Source organism: Biomphalaria glabrata, chromosome 4 (assembly GCF_947242115.1).
Source record: "Biomphalaria glabrata chromosome 4, xgBioGlab47.1, whole genome shotgun sequence".
Classification (NCBI taxonomy): domain Eukaryota; kingdom Metazoa; phylum Mollusca; class Gastropoda; family Planorbidae; genus Biomphalaria; species Biomphalaria glabrata.
The window spans coordinates 24785914-24808567 of NC_074714.1; the positions used below are offsets into that span (position 1 = coordinate 24785914).

Consider the following 22654-nt stretch of genomic DNA (forward strand, 5'->3'; position numbering starts at 1 on the left):
ACTTAACCAGGGCAGAGTACCAAAGGACTGGAAAGAAGCTAATGTCACCCCCCTATTTAAAAAAGGAGAAAAATCTGACCCAGGAAACTACAGACCAGTATCACTTACCAGCATCACATGTAAAATCCTAGAATACATAATATGTAGCAACATCATAAACCAATTAGACAAACATAATGAATTACAGAAATGGGAATCAAATTGGAGCATCTTTCCACCTAGAAAAATGTCAGTTGTTAAGAGTAACAAAAAAACTAAAACAAATTAATTCCACTTATCTTATTCATGGCAAACCAGTAACACAGACTAAAAACACAAAATACCTAGGTGTTATAATAAATGAAAAACTGTCATAGAATCCACATTTTGATGAAACTACAAAAAAATCAAACAAAGCATAAGGATTTATTAAAAGAAATTTCTATAAATCAAATAAGAACATAAAACTAAAATGTTATTTAACCTTGGTTAGGCCAATAATAGAATATGCATCCTCCGTTTGGGACCCCTCAACTCAAGAAAACATTAAAAAACTGGAACAGACACAAAATAGAGCAGTGAGATTCATAACAAACGAATATTCACATTTGACTAGAGTAACACCTTTAGTAAAATCACTAAATTTAGAAAGCCTTCAGGACAGAAGGCTCAAAAGTAAAGTAGCAATCATACATAAAACACTGAGCCATAATCTTCAAATACAAAAACAAAATTTAATAAAATACTCTGAAAGACACAAAGATAAAGGCACATTCCTCGTCCCATATGCTAGGACAAATTTGTACAAACACTCCTTCTTCCCTAGTGCTATTAGAGCATGGAATGGGTTGCCTGAGCTAGCCAGGAAAACCAGTGACTTGGCAGAATTTAAGCCATTGGTTAATATGCATGACTAAATGCATGACGCGTAGGACGTAATCATCTTCTTTTTTTGAAGTAGCGTCTGTATTATTTAAGAAGATCTATCTATGATTGATAATGACTTTCAATTTAAGTAAGTTAAATTTTAATATCGACTGAGACTGAGGTAGATCTATTCTAGATCTGTGTTCAGTTATGAGTTAATGTATGTTTAGTTGATAGATCTATTTATAAATAGCCAGGGCCAGAGCAATTTCAAGATGGCAATTGTCACCTGTTGTTGGATTGTTGGGATTTAGTTTTTAGTTTTTAAAAGGTCTTACACTCTAGATTCGGTACAGACTGTCTACTTGAGTCTTGTCTAAATTCTAGATCTAGTTTAAAGTAACGCCTAAGGCTAAGAGGAAATCTAGTTTACAATGGTTTATTGATTAGTATTTATTAGCTAGATCTAGTTTGGTAATGAAATCTGTAAGTCTCTTAAAATTTTAGAGATCTAGAATAAGACACCAGTGCTTTATTTGTGACGGTAGGCACTGGTACAGCGTACCAGCACCTTTTTCAATGTGGGGAAAAAAGGATTACTTTTCTTGCATTTTAACTTTTATTATTAGTTTGTTAGTAGTTATAAGTTAGGCAGTCCATCACTGAGTACCGGCACCTAATATTTAAAAAAAGGAAGCACTGAATAAAACTATTTAGTCCTAGACTAAAAGTTGTTAAGTTACATTAATTAATGGAAATAATGCTAATTTAAGTTATATCTATAATTTAAATTTATTAGTTTCTTAGTTAAATAGCTTTTTAAGGGTTTAGGTTTTGATTTTAATTTATACAAACAAAATAATTTACCCCATCTTTGATGACTGAATACAAAAAGCAGCCATCTTGACAAGAGCGCATAACTAATTTTATTGAGGTTTAAATGACATGAAAAGAATTTTGAAAATCAGATAATTAGTACAAAAGACATGAATTTTTTTACTTAATTATTGTGACCTTTTCTGTGCCTTTAAGTTGTATTTCATATTATTTCGTCCCACTTTTGGTTATTTTGCCTTGTCTTACATTGTGACTGTGAATTTATTTTTTTTTGAATCTACATAAATATTATTTAGCTTTTAAATATATATAAACATTTTAATAAACTAAAATATTCTTGTGATTTTTATCATGTTATTTAACATATATATGTAAAATAATATTTTAAGTGAGAAAATACGTTCTTGACATTCATGATCACTCTCCTTTCCTGGCGATGTCTAGATATAGACTTATTTTACTTTGCAGTATTAAAATGCTGAAGTCTCAAAATGAACAACTACCTAAGCAGTTAATGTCATGGGCTAAAGATGAAATGAAGTACCAAGCCACATCCCTGAGTTCCAGAAATAACTATGAATTCCCTTCAGAACAAGATTTTAAACTGTAAGAAGTTAACTTTTGGTAATATTTTGAAGGAGGAAAAAATATTTTGCTGTTTTTTAGCATATGTCACTAATTTTGTTCCTCCCAATAGATAAGATTTTAAAAAAAAATATATATATAATATTTTGTTTGTTATTAAAAAAAATGCAGTTATCAATTTTTGGATGATGAAGTTTTTGTTCCCTTGCCCTTGCAAGTGCTTGGGGACAAATTAGTTAATGTAGCATTTGTTTTTTTACATCCTCAAAAGAACAACATAAAACTTCAGCATTTAATAAAGTTATTATGTTTTTATAAAATAATATATGCATATTTTCAAATAAAAGCTATTTAATAGAGAACCACCACAGAGTTAAGCATAAGCAGTAGAGTTGTTTTCAGAACAGCATAAATAGTTAAAGGTGTTATCCAAGAGTAATGAAGGAATAAAAATCAAACATATCTGTAGAAAGGAATATAAATTAGTTGGAAGCACTTACTTAAAAATGGAAACCTGAATGGCATTTTACTTCTCTGTGAATGGGTAGAAAAGGGAGGCAGGTAAAGAGGGTTGTTGATGAAGTTGCCCTCTGATTTATATAACAGTTGACTGGGGAACAACAAGTTTTGGTTAAGATCTAAATACAATAGGTGTAGATTTGGGTGGACATCAACATGTGATAGTATGTCTTATAATAGAAGAAAAAAAATCTGTATTTGTTTCAGTGAAAGTCTATCTTGATTGTTCATCTGACTTCAGTCACATTTCACCGATCATTTCTATCTTTATTTGGTTTTAAGAATTTCAATATTTGTTGTATTATTTTTTTATGCTAGTTTCCCATACTAATGTAAGTCACTCATTAGTTCAGGGTTGACTGAATATTACTGTAAAATTCAAAATTAAAGTTCTTTTTTTTTTTAAATCAGGATTTCAATTACAGACCCTTGGTTTTGAACCTAAGCACTTGGACACAATCCCCTCACAAAAGATAGAACATATAGTACTTCCATAGGAAATCTGGTTGAAATGAAACTTGTTTATAAAAGACCCAGTTTGCAGCAGAAAAAATACAAAATTTCAAGTCGGCTTCCAGACCTCAACATTGCATTGCTTTGTAAACTATAACAACGTCATACCATTTAATCATGTATATATTTTGAAATGTTATTTGTTGTTTCCCTTTGTTTTTAAAGTTTATTTCAGAAACCTCTGGATGATGTGTGGAAGTATATTTTAAAACATGTCAAGTCAGTTCAGTAAGTCTTAGCAGATACTTAATGATATTATGTGTATCTTAATGTTAACTATTCTATCGATACATTGTTTTTGTTAAATACTCATTTTAAAGGAAGCTCAATGTGTTTTTTTTTTAATGACTTTTTATTCTGTAGAATTAAACTGATTGATAATTAGGGGGCACTTACTCTACAGCAGTAAATGTTTTGCATAAGATTTTTATTAGTTTTTGCAAAGCTTATATCAATTCACATGTCTGTCTGTCTGGCCAAAAGTTTGTACACATTATTTCTCTGACACCCAATCTTGGATCAAGATGAAATTTTGCACAATTATTTCTATTTCCTGACCATAAGAATCAAAAAATAAAAATTGACCAATTAATCAATTAACTATTGGTAATAAATTATTCTATTTGGTATCTCTAACAAGGGAAAGAAATAGTAATTGACTAAAGCTGAATTAGTCCCCTTTATATTAGACTTAGTGAACACAAAAATGAAATAGAAACAATAGATAACTATACAATCTTCCATGTTCATAGACTCTTCACTAGCAGAGAGTTTACCCTCTTGGCTTCAGAAGCCCGAGGAGGCTTTAGCCCACAAGTTTGAATTCAGATCCTTCCCTTTTAAAAAAAAAATACATTTAAAAAGTGATCACCCAGATACCCCATTCTTTCTCTCCAACACCTTTACAACTGTTGCAGACTAGTGATAGGAACATAGCATATTGAGAACGATAAAAACATGAAAATGGGCTAAACAAAAACAATAGGTAAAAAATATTTCTAATCGCACAGATTTATTATTGTTAGTCTAGATCTATAACAAATTTAATTACATAACTGATCCAAACTAATTGATACACTTAATATAAGCTTTGTTTTTTAAAAAAGTATTTTTTTTTATTTTGCTGGTTTTAATTAGGTTTAAAAACAATGCACACAATCTTATAGTGCTGCAAATCAATTAACAGACAAATGGAGTTGATAGGAGTGGTGCAACAATTAGAAATACATTTTTACTACTAGCTTATCAGAAGAAAAGCAAATATTCAATTCTCCTACTTTATAACATAAATACATGCTATCAAGGCTTTCACATTAGTGTTTCTTAGTGAAAAGATAATATGCTAATTTTTTATTTATTATATTGCTATGTAATTCATTTTTTTAAATATAATTAAATTAATTTTTTTTTATACTTTCTGTGGTTTTGGCACTTTAAATTGATATAAATTCAAGTCAGATTATTTATAGTCAGGCTTCCCTTATTTTTGGGCCTGTTGGTGCCAAGGGAATGCTAAGCATTACATTTTGTACCAACTAACTTAGTTGCAGGAACTTTCAGAAGGAAAAATATAATTGATAGTACCAATACCTAAGGCAAGGGACTTGACTGCTAGTTTATTCTTGAAGTTTGAAATAAAGGCATCCTTTTCCTACATGAATACCCTTGGGTGATATGCTTCACCTGTCTAAAGTTTCTGGCTTTATATGTGCCAGTAATCTATATACATTCATTTTTTACCTATCAATAGTAGCAGTTTAGTCTGGCTATGTCACACAGGTTCTGGATGCAGTTGTCAAGAGGTTTTTTTTATGATGCATGCTATTAATTTTTTTTAGACAATGGGAGGTTGTTTTTAAATGACACAACAGACAACCATGCAACTAAATTATTTACTTATGAAATTATTGCTATATGGAAAAATGCTTGTTTTCATTTAGAATGATCTCCTTCCTACAAACTATTTATTGTTATGTTTATTTCTCTGGACTCTAGGACTGTCAAACATGTCAAAGGAAATATTGCAGTGTATCCTTTTGGAGTTGTAATCCATATTTCAGAAAGATTTTTCTTTTTATGGAACTGATATTTGTGGATGAAAAAAACAAAATGACTGTTATTAAAGCATGCAAGAGTTATGATTTTATTTTCTCCTTTTGATGTCCTTACCAAATATAGTTTCTTCTGACTTTTAATAGCTGGAAAGGAACTTTGCAATTTAACAGAAAAAAGATAATTTACATAAAAAGATGTTAATAAGAATAGAATAAAATAACATAATCAGGACGTTTTAAAACTGGCCAATATGCACACAGTATCTATGCTCTTCTGACACAGAGAAGACTGCGCTGGCTAGGACATGACACCCACATGCCAGATGGAAAAATCCCTAAAGGCTGAACTTGCGGAGGGAGTCAGTCAGATTCAAAGGCTACCCAAGACTAACCTATAGACATGAGAACCACAGGCATCAATGAAAGTATGTGGGAGGAAAAATCCCAAAATCAGACAGAATAAGACAGATTGTGTGATCAGGTACGAACGTTGCAGAGAGCAAAGCAAAGGAGAGAAGAAAAAAAAGCTGCCTTATCAGCTATTCATAAAACAGATAAATACACATGCATGAACTGTGGCAAACTCTGCCTCTCCAGAATTGGCTTGATTAGTCACACCATCTCAAGACGAAACCAAAACCAGTGACTCATTTAGGCACATCCTTTGTCTTTTGCAACAGAAGGAGCCCTACATATATAATGAATGAAGTCCAAAAAACTAGACCTAATGTGGTTTGTGAAAAATACAGTACTGTACTTGTATGTGTGTACCTTCTAAAAGCATAGATATAAAGTCTTTACAACTTGAAATAAAATTGATGTAGACTCAACTGCCATATGTACATCTTTTAATATATTTTCTTAAAATCTTTGTATTTAATTATCTGATCCTTAACTTACTATCAAGAAAGTGCAGTTTGGATGCTCAGAAAGGCTTCAAGTCACGGCCTGAAAAAGAAAATGAAGAAGAAAGTCTTAAGTCTAAAAAATCTCTATTAAAAGATGTCAAAGAATTAACCAGCTGTATAATTGATATCAGCTACCTGCAAAAAGAAATGGAACAAATCAGTAAAGATGTTATGGAAACTGGTAAATCAAGTGATTGTTTACAAACAATAAATGAGAACTTGTGCATTAGCTAGTGTGTGAACATTGTCCCCCACAATGTACCCAAACAGTTGTTGTCCCCCCTCCAAATTAACTGCAAAAAATAATAACAATTTGGTATAAGCAGCATTTGCAGGACTTGCTAGAATGTAGCGCTGTGTGCTGCAAACTACCTAAGGGTTACCTTTTGACTCCTAAAGCCTTTCCTATGTTTAACTTAGCTTGAAAGCTGTGGAAGTTTGATATTTTTCTTCTAGCTGAATTAAAGGCTATGAAGTCACTTCTCAGGGATATAGGCTGGTCAGCATAGGAACAACTTACTGTTTTCTAGTATATGATATATATATATGGTTATAAAAGCTACAGCTATTAATTATAATTTCACTTTTCAGAAATAACTTAAAACATAACTTGTCCTTTGAAATTTGAAACTATTTTTCTATTACTAGAATTTCTCAATCTGATAGATGTTTCATATTATGCAATAATATGCAGAAATTTTCTTCACTGATGTTAGTGAGCCTCAGATATCTTTTTAAATTTATAATTATTTAAAAGCTCTGTAAAATTATAAAATTGATTGGAATCAAATGAGTGAACTGTTAAACAAATTCAAGTTTAAATATTTCTATCTGCCTTATATTTAACATTTATTATTTTATCTCTATATATTCTTGTTCATTGATTGTATTTTGTTTTATTTTTCCACAGAATTGTCTTATCAGGGTATCAGCCAACATGTCAGAGACTTACAAAGAAAGGAAAGTCTGTTGGAGGTAGTTTGCAGGACATCGGAGGTTCGAATCAATCAGTATACAAACTGTGCTAAACAAATCACAGAACATATAGATCAAATTAAAAAGACCAGGTTAAGATTATTATTTTTTTCTAAAATTCCTATCTAGATTTTTAAATATGTATCATAATCTTAATAAAATGATGAAATGATTTCCTTCTTTTTGTATGAACAGTGATAAGTCTTCAGACAATTTTGTAATGGGTGGAAAAAGTCACAAAGAAGGTTTACTGGAAACTAAAAGAGATGTAAGCATCAGCAATTATTATTGACATGAATCTTTAATGAATATGGTCTCAGAATGAATTAACTGTTATATTCTAACTAACAGAACTTTCAACCCTGTTTTAAAACTATTAATTAGAACAACAGTTGTATAGACTTGTAGAATATACAAAGGACATTTTGATGATTGTCAGTATACACAAGATTTTTTTTTCTATTTTAGCCAGAAATAGACTGCCAATGTATTATTTCAAAACCATATCATAATGATTACCATACTAACAAGAAAAACATAAAAAATACTTTAAAAAAAAAACAAGCTTATGCAAAGTGTAAATATAGAGTTGAGGTTAGGTGCTGAAACTAATGTGATACATATATTAAACATAAATGAATAGCAGCACCAGGGACCAAGTTTTTAAATGAGAGAAAGTAGTGAATTAAATGCTATGAAAATAAGGGACTGCGCTGACCAGGCTTGAACCAGTGACCCTGGAAACGACAACACCGCCTAGCGATAACACACTAAACGAACTTAACCTCTAGACCATCGGAATGTCCAAAAAAACATTCTTCTGGTCCAGAGTCATTTCACCCATATGCAAATTACCACCCCAGTTGTATATGAACAGCATGTATGCTCTCCTGACACAAAGAAGACTACGCTGGCTCAGACATGTCACCCGCATGCCAGATGGTAGAATCCCAAAAGATTATTATTATAGCTTTTATATAGCACTACTTTCATGCTTATAGCATGATATCTTATATGCTGAGCTTGTGGAGGGAGTCAGACCCAAGGGCCGCCCAAGACTAACCTATAGAGATGTCTGCAAGTGAGACGTGAGAGCCACAGACATCAACAAAATTATGTGGGAAGAAATAGCTAAAGACTGGAGTGCATGGAGACAGACTGTGCATGCTGGGATGATCCTCGCTGAGAGCAAAAGAAACAAAGTGGCCTTAATGGAAGAAAAAAAGAAAGCTTCCCTGTCTGCTAGCCCTGAATCAGATGCATACACATGCACGAATTGGGCAAAGTCTGCCCTGTCTCAAGACGAAACCAAAACCAGTGACTCATCTGTTCGCATCCATTGCATTCTGAGACAAAAAGGAGCCATGAATAAAAAGATCTAGACCAACAACAATAAATCTGTGCGATTAGAAATATTTTTACCAATTATTTTTGTTTAGCGCTATTTCATGCTTTTAGCTTTCTCAATACGCTATGATCCTATCACTAATCGGGACCAGTAGGGAAGATATGGGGGGGAAGGGAAAGAAAGGGAGATCTGGATGAATTTTACCTTAATGTCTTTTTAAAAGAATTTATATAAAAAAGGAGGGAACGACCTGAATTCAAAACTCATGGCTCTAGCCTCCTAAAGCCGACATACTAACCACTCTGCTAGTAAGGAAGGTATGAAAAATAGAAAATTGAATAATCTTTTGTTTGTTTCAAACGTACTTACTTTAAAGTGGTGACCTATAAAGGGGAATAATTCAGCGTATACCACCACTTCAGTCAAGCAGTCAAATACAATTTTTTTCCCTTATTAGAGAGGCCAAACAAAATAATTAGTTACCAATAGTTAATCAACTAATTGGTTAATTTTTTAAATTGATTCTTGTGTTGTCAGGTAAAAGAAATGATTGTGCTAAATTTCAGCTTTCAGAGAAATAATGTGTACAAACTTTTTACAGACAGAGTTGATATAAGCTTTCTAAAAATCTTATCCATGCACTAAATCAGTCCACCTTTGTTGTGTTTCTAGAGAGATGTCAGACTTGCCTGTGAGCATTTAAGTAGATTTCTTAGAGACTTCTATGACGGTGCTCTCTCTTCCAACAAAGAAACATTGTAAGTAGCAATCCTAAAACATTGTAAGCCTAAAACATTGTAAGCTTAGAGCATTGTAAGTAGCAAGCCTAAAACATTGTAAGTCTAAAACATTGTAAGTAGCAAGCCTAAAACATTGCAATCCTAAAACATTGTAAGCCTAAAACATTGTAAGCTTAGAACATTGTAAGTAGCTAGCCTAAAACATTGTAAGTCTAAAAACATTGTAAGCCTAAAACATTGTAAGCCTAAAACATTATAAGTAGTAAGTCTAAAACATTGTAAGTAGTAAAAAAAAAAAATGAAATAAAAATAAATCAGTTCATTTTACTGTTGAGAATTGATCTGATTTTTTATTCAACTGAATGCTATCATTTAACTCCTTGTATTTACATTTGATTATTATTTGTTTAAACTAGTTCTGAGTTGTTTTCACTTTGCAACTGGCACTACTCCCTTTAGGGTTTTGTACTGGGAAAGGATCTTATAACTAATAACAATAATAGGTTAGGTTAAATATTGTATTAATTGGCTTTAATAAATGTAATAATGCAAACTATGTTTATATCCCATACCATCAGACAGATTAGAGTTTTTTTTTTGTTTTATTTTCCCTAATAGTGCATTTTTAATAAAAATTGAATTTCACTTTTTTTTTTTTTAAAGTAATTATCTAGAAGATGTTAAAAAAAGAAATTGAAATAGTCCAGGCTATTCTGTGTCTTAATCCTACAAACAATAGTTCAAATTTGTCTTTTGTGTCATATAGACAGAAAGCAGAGTCAACCATCTGGAAAAATGTTCTCAACATAGCTGCACACAGCACACAAAGTATTGTAACCTCTCTGATCTCACATGTGGAGAACACAACAAAAAGCCTAAGAGAAGAGACAGCCAAGTTTAATCTTATTAAAGATGCACAAGAGTTAAGGTAGTCCATTGTCTTGAAAACATGTTGACCTTTTGTATAGATAAATCTCCTCATACAGATCAATTTTTGTGGATAGATTAGAAATGTAATATTTATCTAAATTGTCTTTTTTCAAACACTCTTTTTGTGATCTGAAATTTATGGGAATAAAAAGCCCAACTCTTCCATTGTTTTGTAGTAGAAAAGTTATGAAAATAGTATGAGGATTGCATGTCACTGAAAGTCATAGAGTGACTTCTTAATTTGGACAATCTAATCTCAGCATTGAGGAAAAAATGTGAGCAGAGTGGTAAAGTCTGAAGAATAGAAGCTGAGAACAATTGAAAGGAAACAAATAATCTTTTTAAGTTCCCTTGTTAAATATTTGCATAAATACATATTTGAAAATAGTTTTGATCAAACTTTTTATTTTCCACAATCACAAAGTTTTGTCATCATCATCTCATACGTACATAATTTTAAACAATTAATTGGACATATTTAGATGTTTCTTCAAATATTTATGTCTATTCCTACTTCTCCAGCCTAACTTCTTCATTGCTAACAAATTGTTTAGCGGCCTACTAACAGTGTGTCAAGTACAACTCTAGGGTTAAATAAAAAATATTTGTATTTAAAATGGTTAAAATTTTAAAAAATGCATCCTCAAATTAAAAACTTGAATGTTTTGAAATAATCTCTGATGGTTGTGTCTCAGTTTTACTTTGGAAGAGGATCAAAGTGTACATGATGTCTCACAACCAGTGCCAGTAGAGAAAACAGTCAAACAGTTACTGGAGGTATGGGAAATAATCTATCCAAGTTATAGTTTAATCATAATCTATCCAAGTTATAGTTTAATCATAATCTAGGCAAGTTATATTTTAATAATAATCTATCCAAGTTATATTTTAATCATAATCTAGGCAAGTTGTATTTTAATCATAATCTATCCAAGTTATATTTTAATCATAATCTATCCAAGTTATATTTTAATCATTATATATTGATGTTTAAATGTTTACACACAAGTTCATTTCAAAGACTATACTATGTTAGATAATCCATTTTATTTTATTTAGGCAAGTAATTTGCGTCATGTATTGAGGTGGTTCAAGGAACAGGAACATAAGAATGAAGAGTGGAAGTTAACAGCCAGACTTGAGGACATCAAGATGGAAATACACAAGCACATCAGTAGACTGCTGGAAGATCACCCTCGCAATATTCAGTTGGCCAAGTAGGTTCACATTAGTGAAGAATCGTAAATGTCTATTATGTTTGTATGTTATTTGTAGGAAATGCTATTTCATTATCTTGCACCCTCATTCTTGTGTTAACTTATTGTTAACCCCACGTCTGCTTTTGCCTCATGAATTAGAACCACACTGTTTGACAGAAAATGAAGATAATTTGTTTAAATTGCAGGGGCTATGTTGATTCCTTGATCCAGCTAGCAGTGGAACGTGCTGTGTTACCATGTCTAAGGGAAGAGGTCACCAGAATCAGTGAGGCTATTGAAATAGCCAAACAGGAAAAACAGGAGCTGCATTTCAAATTTGAAAAAATTCAAGACTTTAAAAAAATTGTGGTATGTTTTATGTGTATGGAAAGAAATGATCAAACAAAAACTTTTACATCTAAGAGCTTTAATAACAGTTGTGTATAACATGCCAGTCATACACACAAGTCATACACACAACAGGAACACACACTTCAAGCACACAAAGTTTAGTAAAATGTTTCTGTATCTAGCAGATAATTCTTTAAAATCTTACAAATTGTTCCACATGAATAAAATAAAAGAAAATGAAAATGTCAGAACTCTATTATTTTAGGGTAAGAAACAAGCCATTATCTCTGCCTTGGCCAAACAAAACTCATCTGCACCTGAGCGGTTGTCTAATAAGAAATCCCAGGTAACCTATCCATTTTTTTAAACTTTTAAACACTGCTTTAGTTTTATAGGTTCATCATCCTTTGATCATTGACTTGCGCTGTCTGATGTTAGGGTTTAATGATGAATAATCTTGTCCAACAAATCATGTCTTTAAAGCATGTCAGCTATCCCAGGTTTTGTTACTTCACAGTGTCTGACAAATTATGCACTCACAAGCTCTTTTGTTTTCTACTAGTATCACATATCCAGTAACCTCATTTAGTATTTACTTTTAAGGTCAGAATCCTACTTCCAGGTTCAAGGTTCAGTATCTAACATTTGCCAAACAGAAACTATATGAATGAGTAAAATTTTAATTTTCTGAAATGCTGAGATTAGGCCACCTTTTTCTCCATATTTTGACTATGATGGAAGAAGCCAAGCTTCACTATCTCAATGATGAAAGTAAAACAAAAAATTATTTATACAATTAGTACAAATAATAATAAACATTTAAAAAATGTGAATAGCTATACAATATAGAAAGCTAACTCTAGTTGTTTGAAAAACTTTATTTTGATAATTTTATTTGATTTCTTGAAGTCTCAGTGGTAAGTATCTGTTGCTCCTATATAAATGATCTTGTATACCAACTTCATTATTGTAAACATAATTGAACATATTTTCAAAATCCATTTTAATTTAACTAACATGTTCCCAGGTTTTATCTTTTGTTGCTGCTAAATCAGTAGAAGCTCAGGTATCTGAAATGAAGCTTCTTACTTCTGGCTTACGAGGTAACCTATCATCAGAAGTGGACAAATTTTCCTCCATGGTGTTACCATGTTTGCTGGTTTTATCACTAGACAGGTATTTACAAAAGTGTTAAGTTTCTTATAATGACTTAATAATGAAACATATTTTGTAGGCAATTCAAAAGCCATAAGATGAATATAATTGATTAAGAATGCTGTCTGTATAATATTATAGTTCAATTTATATTTTAACTTTTCATTTATAAATGAAATTTTATCATTATTGGACCATTCAAAATAAAATAGTTTTGACATTATCTATAGATTGAGTCAAACTTGTTTATGTGTTCTGGACCTGTCAATCGCACCATCAATGTTTTATGTCCTACAAGAGAAGCCATGGATTCACGCAGATGTGTATGCAGCTCTTTGTTTCCCAAGTTTTAAAGTAGGTTTTGATCACATCGTTTTGTTACATTTTGTGCATTCATTCAGATTTGTTTGTTTTAGTCTTTTTGACTCCTAGTGGAGCGTAGGGCCGCAACAGTACTTTACCATGGAACTCTGTTTAGTGCAATTCCACTCAGTTGGGTCCATGTTCATTCTGCCATCTTCACTTCTTGGTCGCTGATCTGGAGGTGCGATGGCTGAGTGGTGAAGACTGGGATTTATACATTTGGGATCTTTAAGGTGGCTCTGAGTCCACACAGCTCTATTGGGTACCTGACATTAGTTGGTCATTGTGCTGGCCACTTGACACCCTTGTTAACTGTGGGCCACAGAAACAGATGACCTTTACATCATCTAGACCACAAGGTCTGAAAGGGGAACTTGACTTCTGATCTCCTCCATGTTTGGTCTCTCTCCCTATGGGTTCTAGTCTACAGCCTGTCTTTCTCTCTCCCTATGGGTTCTAGTCTACAGCCTGTCTTTCTCTCTCCCTATGGGTTCTAGAGCCTGTCTTTCTCTCTCCCTATGGGTTCTAGAGCCTGTCTTGCAATGTTTTCTGCTTGGATTTTAGGCCCAAATCTAGCTTCAATTGCAGCATCTGATTTCTTGCTCTATTGATGTTTGCTGAGTTGTAACCCACAGGCTGTAAATTCAGATTTTGTTCAGCCAGATTTAACATCCCATTTTTCTTACAAATGCACAGATTTGTTTGAAATCCCATTTTTCTTAAAAATTCACAAATTTGTTTGAAAGCTCAACATATTAACGCCCTCTAGTGAAATATTCTCTCTTAGATTTCCAGCTTGCATTAAACATTTGTAAATGAAGGTGCTTGTCACCTTCTCTCTTCCCCAACAGTTTGTTAGAGGCAGTAGAGCACACAGTGTTAGAGGCAGTTGAGCACACAGTGTTAGAGGCAGTAGAGCACACAGTGTTAGAGGCAGTAGAGCACACAGTGTTAGAGGCAGTAGAGCACACAGTGTTAGAGGCAGTAGAGCACACAGTGTTAGAGGCAGTAGAGCACACAGTGTTAGAGGCAGTAGAGCACACAGTGTTAGAGGCAGTAGAGCACACAGTGTTTGTTAGAGGCAGTAGAGCACACAGTGTTAGAGGCAGTAGAGCACACAGTGTTTGTTAGAGGCAGTAGAGCACACAGTGTTAGAGGCAGTAGAGCACACAGTGTTAGAGGCAGTAGAGCACACAGTGTTTGTTAGAGGCAGTAGAGCACACAGTGTTAGAGGCAGTAGAGCACACAGTGTTAGAGGCAGTAGAGCACACAGTGTTAGAGGCAGTAGAGCACACAGTGTTTGTTAGAGGCAGTAGAGCACACAGTGTTAGAGGCAGTAGAGCACACAGTGTTAGAGGCAGTAGAGCACACAGTGTTAGAGGCAGTAGAGCACACAGTGTTAGAGGCAGTAGAGCACACAGTGTTTGTTAGAGGTAGTAGAGCACACAGTGTTAGAGGCAGTAGAGCACACAGTGTTTGTTAGAGGTAGTAGAGCACACAGTGTTAGAGGCAGTAGAGCACACAGTGTTTGTTAGAGGCAGTAGAGCACACAGTGTTAGAGGCAGTAGAGCACACAGTGTTTGTTAGAGGCAGTAGAGCACACAGTGTTAGAGGCAGTAGAGCACACAGTGTTTGTTAGAGGCAGTAGAGCACACAGTGTTAGAGGCAGTAGAGCACACAGTGTTAGAGGCAGTAGAGCACACAGTGTTAGAGGCAGTAGAGCACACAGTGTTAGAGGCAGTAGAGCACACAGTGTTAGAGGCAGTAGAGCACACAGTGTTTGTTAGAGGCAGTAGAGCACACAGTGTTTGTTAGAGGCAGTAGAGCACACAGTGTTAGAGGCAGTAGAGCACACAGTGTTAGAGGCAGTAGAGCACACAGTGTTAGAGGCAGTAGAGCACACAGTGTTAGAGGCAGTAGAGCACACAGTGTTTGTTAGAGGCAGTAGAGCACACAGTGTTAGAGGCAGTAGAGCACACAGTGTTTGTTAGAGGCAGTAGAGCACACAGTGTTAGAGGCAGTAGAGCACACAGTGTTTGTTAGAGGCAGTAGAGCACACAGTGTTTGTTAGAGGCAGTAGAGCACACAGTGTTAGAGGCAGTAGAGCACACAGTGTTTGTTAGAGGCAGTAGAGCACACAGTGTTAGAGGCAGTAGAGCACACAGTGTTTGTTAGAGGCAGTAGAGCACACAGTGTTAGAGGCAGTAGAGCACACAGTGCTAGAGGCAGTAGAGCACACAGTGTTTGTTAGAGGCAGTAGAGCACACAGTGTTTGTTAGAGGCAGTAGAGCACACAGTGTTAGAGGCAGTAGAGCACACAGTGTTAGAGGCAGTAGAGCACACAGTGTTAGAGGCAGTAGAGCACACAGTGTTAGAGGCAGTAGAGCACACAGTGTTAGAGGCAGTAGAGCACACAGTGTTAGAGGCAGTAGAGCACACAGTGTTAGAGGCAGTAGAGCACACAGTGTTAGAGGCAGTAGAGCACACAGTGTTTGTTAGAGGCAGTAGAGCACACAGTGTTAGAGGCAGTAGAGCACACAGTGTTTGTTAGAGGCAGTAGAGCACACAGTGTTAGAGGCAGTAGAGCACACAGTGTTAGAGGCAGTAGAGCACACAGTGTTAGAGGCAGTAGAGCACACAGTGTTAGAGGCAGTAGAGCACACAGTGTTTGTTAGAGGCAGTAGAGCACACAGTGTTAGAGGCAGTAGAGCACACAGTGTTAGAGGCAGTAGAGCACACAGTGTTTGTTAGAGGCAGTAGAGCACACAGTGTTTGTTAGAGGCAGTAGAGCACACAGTGTTAGAGGCAGTAGAGCACACAGTGTTTGTTAGAGGCAGTAGAGCACACAGTGTTAGAGGCAGTAGAGCACACAGTGTTTGTTAGAGGCAGTAGAGCACACAGTGTTAGAGGCAGTAGAGCACACAGTGCTAGAGGCAGTAGAGCACACAGTGTTAGAGGCAGTAGAGCACACAGTGTTAGAGGCAGTAGAGCACACAGTGTTAGAGGCAGTAGAGCACACAGTCTACAGTCTCACCTAGATCTTTCCATTCTATATCAGCCACATTTGCCCCATAAATATTAAAAGTTAAATAGACAAAACATTGCCCAGATTAAAAGTAAACCATCTGGCATCAGAACTATCAGTCATATTTTTGATGATCATATTTTTTACAAAGCTTATATCAACTTACTCTGTCTGTATGTCTGTTTGTCTGGTAAAAATCTTGTACATGTTATTTGTCCCACAACCAATCTCAGATCATGCTGAAATTTTGCACAATTATTTCTTTTACCTGACAACAGGAGAATGAATTAAAAAAAATAGCCAATTAGTTAATTATCTATTGGTAATTAATTATTTTGTTTGGTATGGAACAAGGAAAAGAAATAGTACTTGACCGATGTGGTGGTATAAGTTGAATTAGCCCTCCCCCCATATACTTTATAGGTCGCCGCTTTAAAGCTTGAAGCTAACAATAGATAATTATAAAACCTTCTTTTTTCATAAATGAATCACTGGCATTGTGGTGAGTGTGTTGGCTTGAGGAGTCCTGAGTTGGAATTCAGATCTCTCAACCTTTTTTTTTTAATGCATTTATAAAGCAAACACTAACATTCACACAGATACCCCCTTTTTTTCTCCCCCACCATTCTTAACTGGCGAAAGCTAATATCATGAAATAGTGCTGAACAAAAACATTTGGTAAAATATTTCACACAGATGTATTATTGTCAGTCTAGAGCTATTACAAATTTAATTGATCCAAACTAATTGATACAACTACACTTAATTTAAACTTTTTTTTTTCTTAGGTGTTTGTTATGTTTTTGTTGTTTATTTGTTCTAGCAAAAGAGTTGATTCAGTGACCTGAATACATCATTTACTTACATCTGTACAGTCCACAGATAGTTTACCATTACATGTGTTAGAGGTACACAACAATTTACAGGAACTCTTCAACCTTCAGCAACACAAAGAGATGAGAATCAAATCTGCTTTGAGAGGTTCTAAGACAATTGATGATATAAGTCATTTTATAGGTTAGTTTAAATTAGATAGTTTCTTTCCTCTTAGAAATTGTGTCACATGGACTTGTGTTGTATCGCATGGACTGGTGTGGTGTTACATGGACTGGTGTGGTATCACATGGACTGGTGTGGTGTTACATGGACTGGTGTGGTATCACATGGACTGGTGTGATATCACATGGACTGGTGTGGTATCACTTGGACTAGTGTGGTGTTACATGGACTGGTGTGATATCACATGGACTGGTGTGGTATCACATGGACTGGTGTGGTGTTACATGGACTGGTGTGATGTTACATGGACTGGTGTGGTATCACGTGGACTGGTGTGGTATCACATAGACGGGTGTGGTATCATATGGACTGGTGTGGTGTTACATAGACTGGTGTGATGTTACATGGACTGGTGTGGTGTCACATGGACTGGTGTGGTATCACATAGACTAGTGTGGTATCACATGGATTGGTGTGGTATCACATTGACTGGTGTTGTATCACATGGACTGGTGTGGTATCACATGGACTGGTGTGATGTTACATGGACTGGTGTGGGTGGTGTTCATGGACTGGTGTGGTATCACATGGACTGGTGTGGTATCACATGGACTGGTGTGGTATCATATGGACTGGTGTGGTATCATATGGACTGGTGTGGTGTTACATGGACTGGTGTGGTATCACATGGACTGGTGTAGTATCACATGGACTGGTGTGGTATCACATGGACTGGTGTGGTGTTACATGGACTGGTGTGATGTTACATGGACTGGTGTGATGTTACATGGACTGGTGTGGTATCACATGGACTGGTGTGGTATCACATGGACTGATGTGGTATCACATAGACTGGTGTGATATCACATGGACTGGTGTGATATCACATGGACTTGTGTGGTGACACATGGACTGGTGTGGTATCACATGGGCTGGTGTGATATCACATGGGCTCGGGCGGTATCACATGGACTGGTGTGGTATCACATGGACTGGTGTGATGTTACATGGACTGGTGTGGTGTTACATGGACTGGTGTGGTATCACATGGACTGGTGTGGTATCACATGGACTGATGTGGTATCACATAGACTGGTGTGATATCACATGGACTGGTGTGATATCACATGGACTTGTGTGGTGACACATGGACTGGTGTGGTATCACATGGGCTGGTGTGATATCACATGGGCTCGGGCGGTATCACATGGACTGGTGTGGTATCACATGGACTGGTGTGATGTTACATGGACTGGTGTGGTGTTACATGGACTGGTGTGGTATCACATGGACTGGTGTGGTATCACATGGACTGGTGTGGTATCATATGGACTGGTGTGGTGTTACATGGACTGGTGTGATGTTACATGGACTGGTGTGGTGTCACATGGACTGGTGTGGTATCACATGGACTAGTGTGGTATCACATGGACTGGTGTGGTGTTACATGGACTGGTGTGGTGTCACATGGACTGGTGTGGTGTTACATGGACTGGTGTGGTGTTACATGGACTGTGTGGTATCACATGGTGGTGTTACATGGACTGGTGTGGTATCACATGGACTGGTGTGGTATCACATGGACTGGTGTGGTGTGACATGGACTGGTGTGATGTTACATGGACTGGTGTGGTATCACATGGACTGTTGTGGTATCAGATGGACTTGTGTGGTATCACATGGACTGGTGTGATATCACATGGACTGGTGTGGTATCACATGGACTGGTCACATAGACTGGTGTGATATCACATGGACTGGTGTGATATCACATGGAATGGTGTGGTATCACATAGACTGGTGTGATATCACATGGACTGGTGTGGTATCACATGGACTGGTGTGGTATCACATAGACTGGTGTGATATCACATGGACTGGTGTGATATCACATGGACTGGTGTGGTATCACATGGACTTGTGTGGTGACACATGGGCTGGTGTGATATCACATGGGCTGGGACGGTATCACATGGACTGGTGTGGTATCACATGGACTGGTGTGGTATCACATGGACTGGTGTGGTATCACATAGACTGGTGTGATATCACATGGACTGGTGTGGTGTTACATGGACTGGTGTGGTGTCACATGGACTGGTGTGGTGTTACATGGACTGGTGTGGTGTCACATGGACTGGTGTGGTGTCACATGGACTGGTGTGGTGTTACATGGACTGGTGTGGTGTCACATGGACTGGTGTGGTGTTACATGGACTGGTGTGGTGTTACATGGACTGTGTGGTATCACATGGTGGTGTTACATGGACTTGTGTGGTATCACATGGACTGGTGTGGTATCACATGGACTGGTGTGGTATCACATGGACTGGTGTGGTATCACATGGACTGGTGTGGTATCATATGGACTGGTGTGGTGTTACATGGACTGGTGTGATGTTACATGGACTGGTGTGGTGTCACATGGACTGGTGTGGTATCACATGGACTGGTGTGGTATCAGATGGACTGGTGTGGTATCACATGGACTGGTGTGATATCACATGGACTGGTGTGGTATCACATGGACTGGTGTGGTATCACATGGACTGGTGTGGTATCACATAGACTGGTGTGATATCACATAGACTGGTGTGATATCACATGGACTGGTGTGATATCACATGGACTGGTGTGGTATCACATGGACTTGTATGGTGACACATGGACTGGTGTGGTATCACATGGGTTGGTGTGATATCACATGGGCTGGGGCGGTATCACATGGACTGGTGTGGTATCGCATGGGCTGGGGGCGGTGTTACATGGACTTGTATGGTGACACATGGACTGGTGTGGTATCACATGGGCTGGTGTGATATCACATGGGCTGGGGCGGTATCACATGGACTGGTGTGGTATCGCATGGGCTGGGGGTGGTGTTACATGGACTGGTGTGGTGTCACATGGACTGGTGTGGTATCATATGGACTGGTGTGGCCATGGAGACTACCCAGGCCAGTACAAGCTATTATAACCCAATGCTGGACAGGCCATGTTACTGTTGGTTCTTACTTTGCATGGTTGAGGCAAAACTTTGACACACAGAGCTCACACTGCAGGTAGGAAGAGGAAACCATGTATACTATTCTTTTAGACAGTCCAAGACTTGCTGAATTGCATTTGACAGGGGAAGACACTTGCTCTTCACCATTATGGAAACATTCTGGACTGTAGTCCAGGGAAGTGATGTTTTCAGCCCCTCAAGTCCTTGCTAACATGTAATTTTTTTATTATGAGCTATATTTCTAAAGGTATCTATTTTTTAGAATATGTGGCCATAAAAACATAACCTTAACAATATCTTTAAATTCTGCTTTTTTTTTGTGTGCCTCACAATCATTATCAAAGCTTTAAAACTACATTAGATTCATTGTTTTACTATGATACTAATAAGGATGTAAAAATATTACTTTGATTCAACTCATTGCTTGCAGCTTTGTTGAAGAAGAATTGTACAGGTATTATTGATTTGTTAAGAGTTTAAAAAATGGATTATTAGTTGTTGTTTTACTAACTAAAACCTTTTTTTTTTGTACCAATGTTTGTTTATGTTGAAGAAACAACTAAAACTTGTGCCATTTAATATATTATATTAGATCAATGTTGTGCAATAATCTACTATTGTTATAACAAAAGAGATTTTTTTAAATTTAAAACAGAAAATATTGCACATCTTTAGAATACATTATTAGGAAACCTTTCAAAAAGTTAATGCAAATTCAAAGACCATCCTTATTAAAAATCTTTTTCTTTTTTTAAATCAAATCATCTCAAAAGTCCATCTGTTAAATTTTTTAGTACGTTTAGATTTTTCCATTTGTTTTTTTTTTGTTTTTCCCTTGTTAGCAACTGCATTAATACTATAGAAAAGTTGGTCAAAGTAATCCACTTCCCAAACACTGGGGTCACTTTCTTCTCTCCCTCCCCCTCTCAGTCTGTCTCTCCTTATTGTCAGCCATCTAAACTTATAACATGGATCCTAATATTATTTCTTGAAATTGTTGGTTGCTTCCTTTTTGTTCAATTTCTGGCTTATTTTTCTTTAATCTGGAATGAAATGAACTCATACTTAATTTTACTATTTGTATAATTTGATAGGGAAATCATTTGAAAGAAATTATTTTTGTTTGTTTGTTTGCTGCAAACTATATCTAAGAAGAAAAGTTACTATCAATAATTATTAATCTAACTAAAAAGTGCCCTTGAAAGTTAGGATATTTTTTATTCCTTAAGAATCATAAAATCTATTTTGAAACTTTCTCATAATTTATGTGTTTCAATTAATTTCACTTTAATAATTTGAGGATTTTGACTCTCCCCCCCCCCCTCCCCCCCCCCTAAAAAAACAGTTTACTAACTGTTCTGACATCTTTTGTTTTTATTGATATCTTTTTTTTCTTACATCTTTGTTTTTATAGATATCTTTGTTTTTGTTCTGACAATTTTGTTTTTGTTCTGACTTCTTTGTTTATTGAGTCGTTTATTTTAAGCTCACTCTAACAAGATGATTCTGACCAATGCAAGACAAACTGAAGCAAAATGTGTTCATTTTGTCTTGACCTACCTATTATATTCTATTTAGGAGAGTATTTTCAATATAATGATCCCAAGAAGTCATTAACGTTTTCAATGTTTTCAATCACTACAGAACTGTGTAATTTAATGGAGCAGTTTGACAAATCCCAATGTGATAAATATATTCCTAAACTGAACAAAGGCTTAGAGAGTTTAACTTCTTCTCTCAAGAAAATAGATACAATAAAAAGTCTTATTTCCATTTGGTAAGTCTTTAGTTTTTCTTCTTTATTTTAGTAATAAATAACTTCATAAAAATATGTCAGAAAAGGTGATTGAGGTAAAATTCTAGTCATCAGTTGAAGAGGAAAATACACACAAACTCTTGCCTTGCATTTACAGAATTAACTTAGAAAAATTAACCAACATGAGTTCATTAGTAAAAATACAGAATTTAAAAAGAACTTTTTAAAGGTGTTTTACACTTAAAAGGTTTTTTTGCTATGCTTTTTTATACATATCTGCATTTTAAATGACATATTGTGATATTTTAAATGGAAATTAGACAGGCTTTTAAAAAAATGTTCTTTAAAAATTAAGAATGGACTAGGGAAGTAATGTGCAAACATTTTTAGGAGCGGGCCAAAACCTTAAAGGAAAAGTTTTTAAGGGTCATAATAGAAAAACAAACAACATAAGTGTTGTATCAAATTTAATGTATGAAGCTGGTAGTGTTTTGATTCTAGTACTTCATCATTTGGTTAAATCTTAAGAGTGAACTAGGGTGTT

General features: G+C 35.6%; 1 protein-coding gene across 5 annotated transcripts in view; it reads left to right on the forward strand.

The window, feature by feature from the left end:
- LOC106053151 (HAUS augmin-like complex subunit 5) overlaps positions 1 to 22654 on the forward strand; it is a 31559-nt gene that overhangs the window by 8032 nt on the left and 873 nt on the right. Inside the window, exons 1-18 of one of the 5 annotated variants that reach the window (XM_056025536.1) lie at positions 896 to 994; positions 2152 to 2289; positions 3466 to 3528; positions 5296 to 5328; positions 6262 to 6443; positions 7173 to 7329; positions 7433 to 7505; positions 9258 to 9343; positions 10092 to 10253; positions 10951 to 11032; positions 11315 to 11472; positions 11661 to 11823; positions 12071 to 12151; positions 12833 to 12981; positions 13191 to 13314; positions 17224 to 17365; positions 20785 to 20808; positions 21999 to 22131. In XM_056025536.1, the coding sequence (XP_055881511.1) occupies positions 969 to 994; positions 2152 to 2289; positions 3466 to 3528; positions 5296 to 5328; positions 6262 to 6443; positions 7173 to 7329; positions 7433 to 7505; positions 9258 to 9343; positions 10092 to 10253; positions 10951 to 11032; positions 11315 to 11472; positions 11661 to 11823; positions 12071 to 12151; positions 12833 to 12981; positions 13191 to 13314; positions 17224 to 17365; positions 20785 to 20808; positions 21999 to 22131 (1976 nt within the window). In that variant the 5' untranslated portion in view covers positions 896 to 968. Of the gene's footprint in view, positions 1 to 895; positions 995 to 1124; positions 1197 to 2151; positions 2290 to 3465; positions 3529 to 5295; positions 5329 to 6261; positions 6444 to 7172; positions 7330 to 7432; positions 7506 to 9257; positions 9344 to 10091; positions 10254 to 10950; positions 11033 to 11314; positions 11473 to 11660; positions 11824 to 12070; positions 12152 to 12832; positions 12982 to 13190; positions 13315 to 17223; positions 17366 to 20784; positions 20809 to 21998; positions 22132 to 22654 lie in introns of those variants that run through there. The other 4 variants (XM_013208627.2, XM_013208626.2, XM_013208624.2 and 1 more) reach the window with 4 other exon arrangements.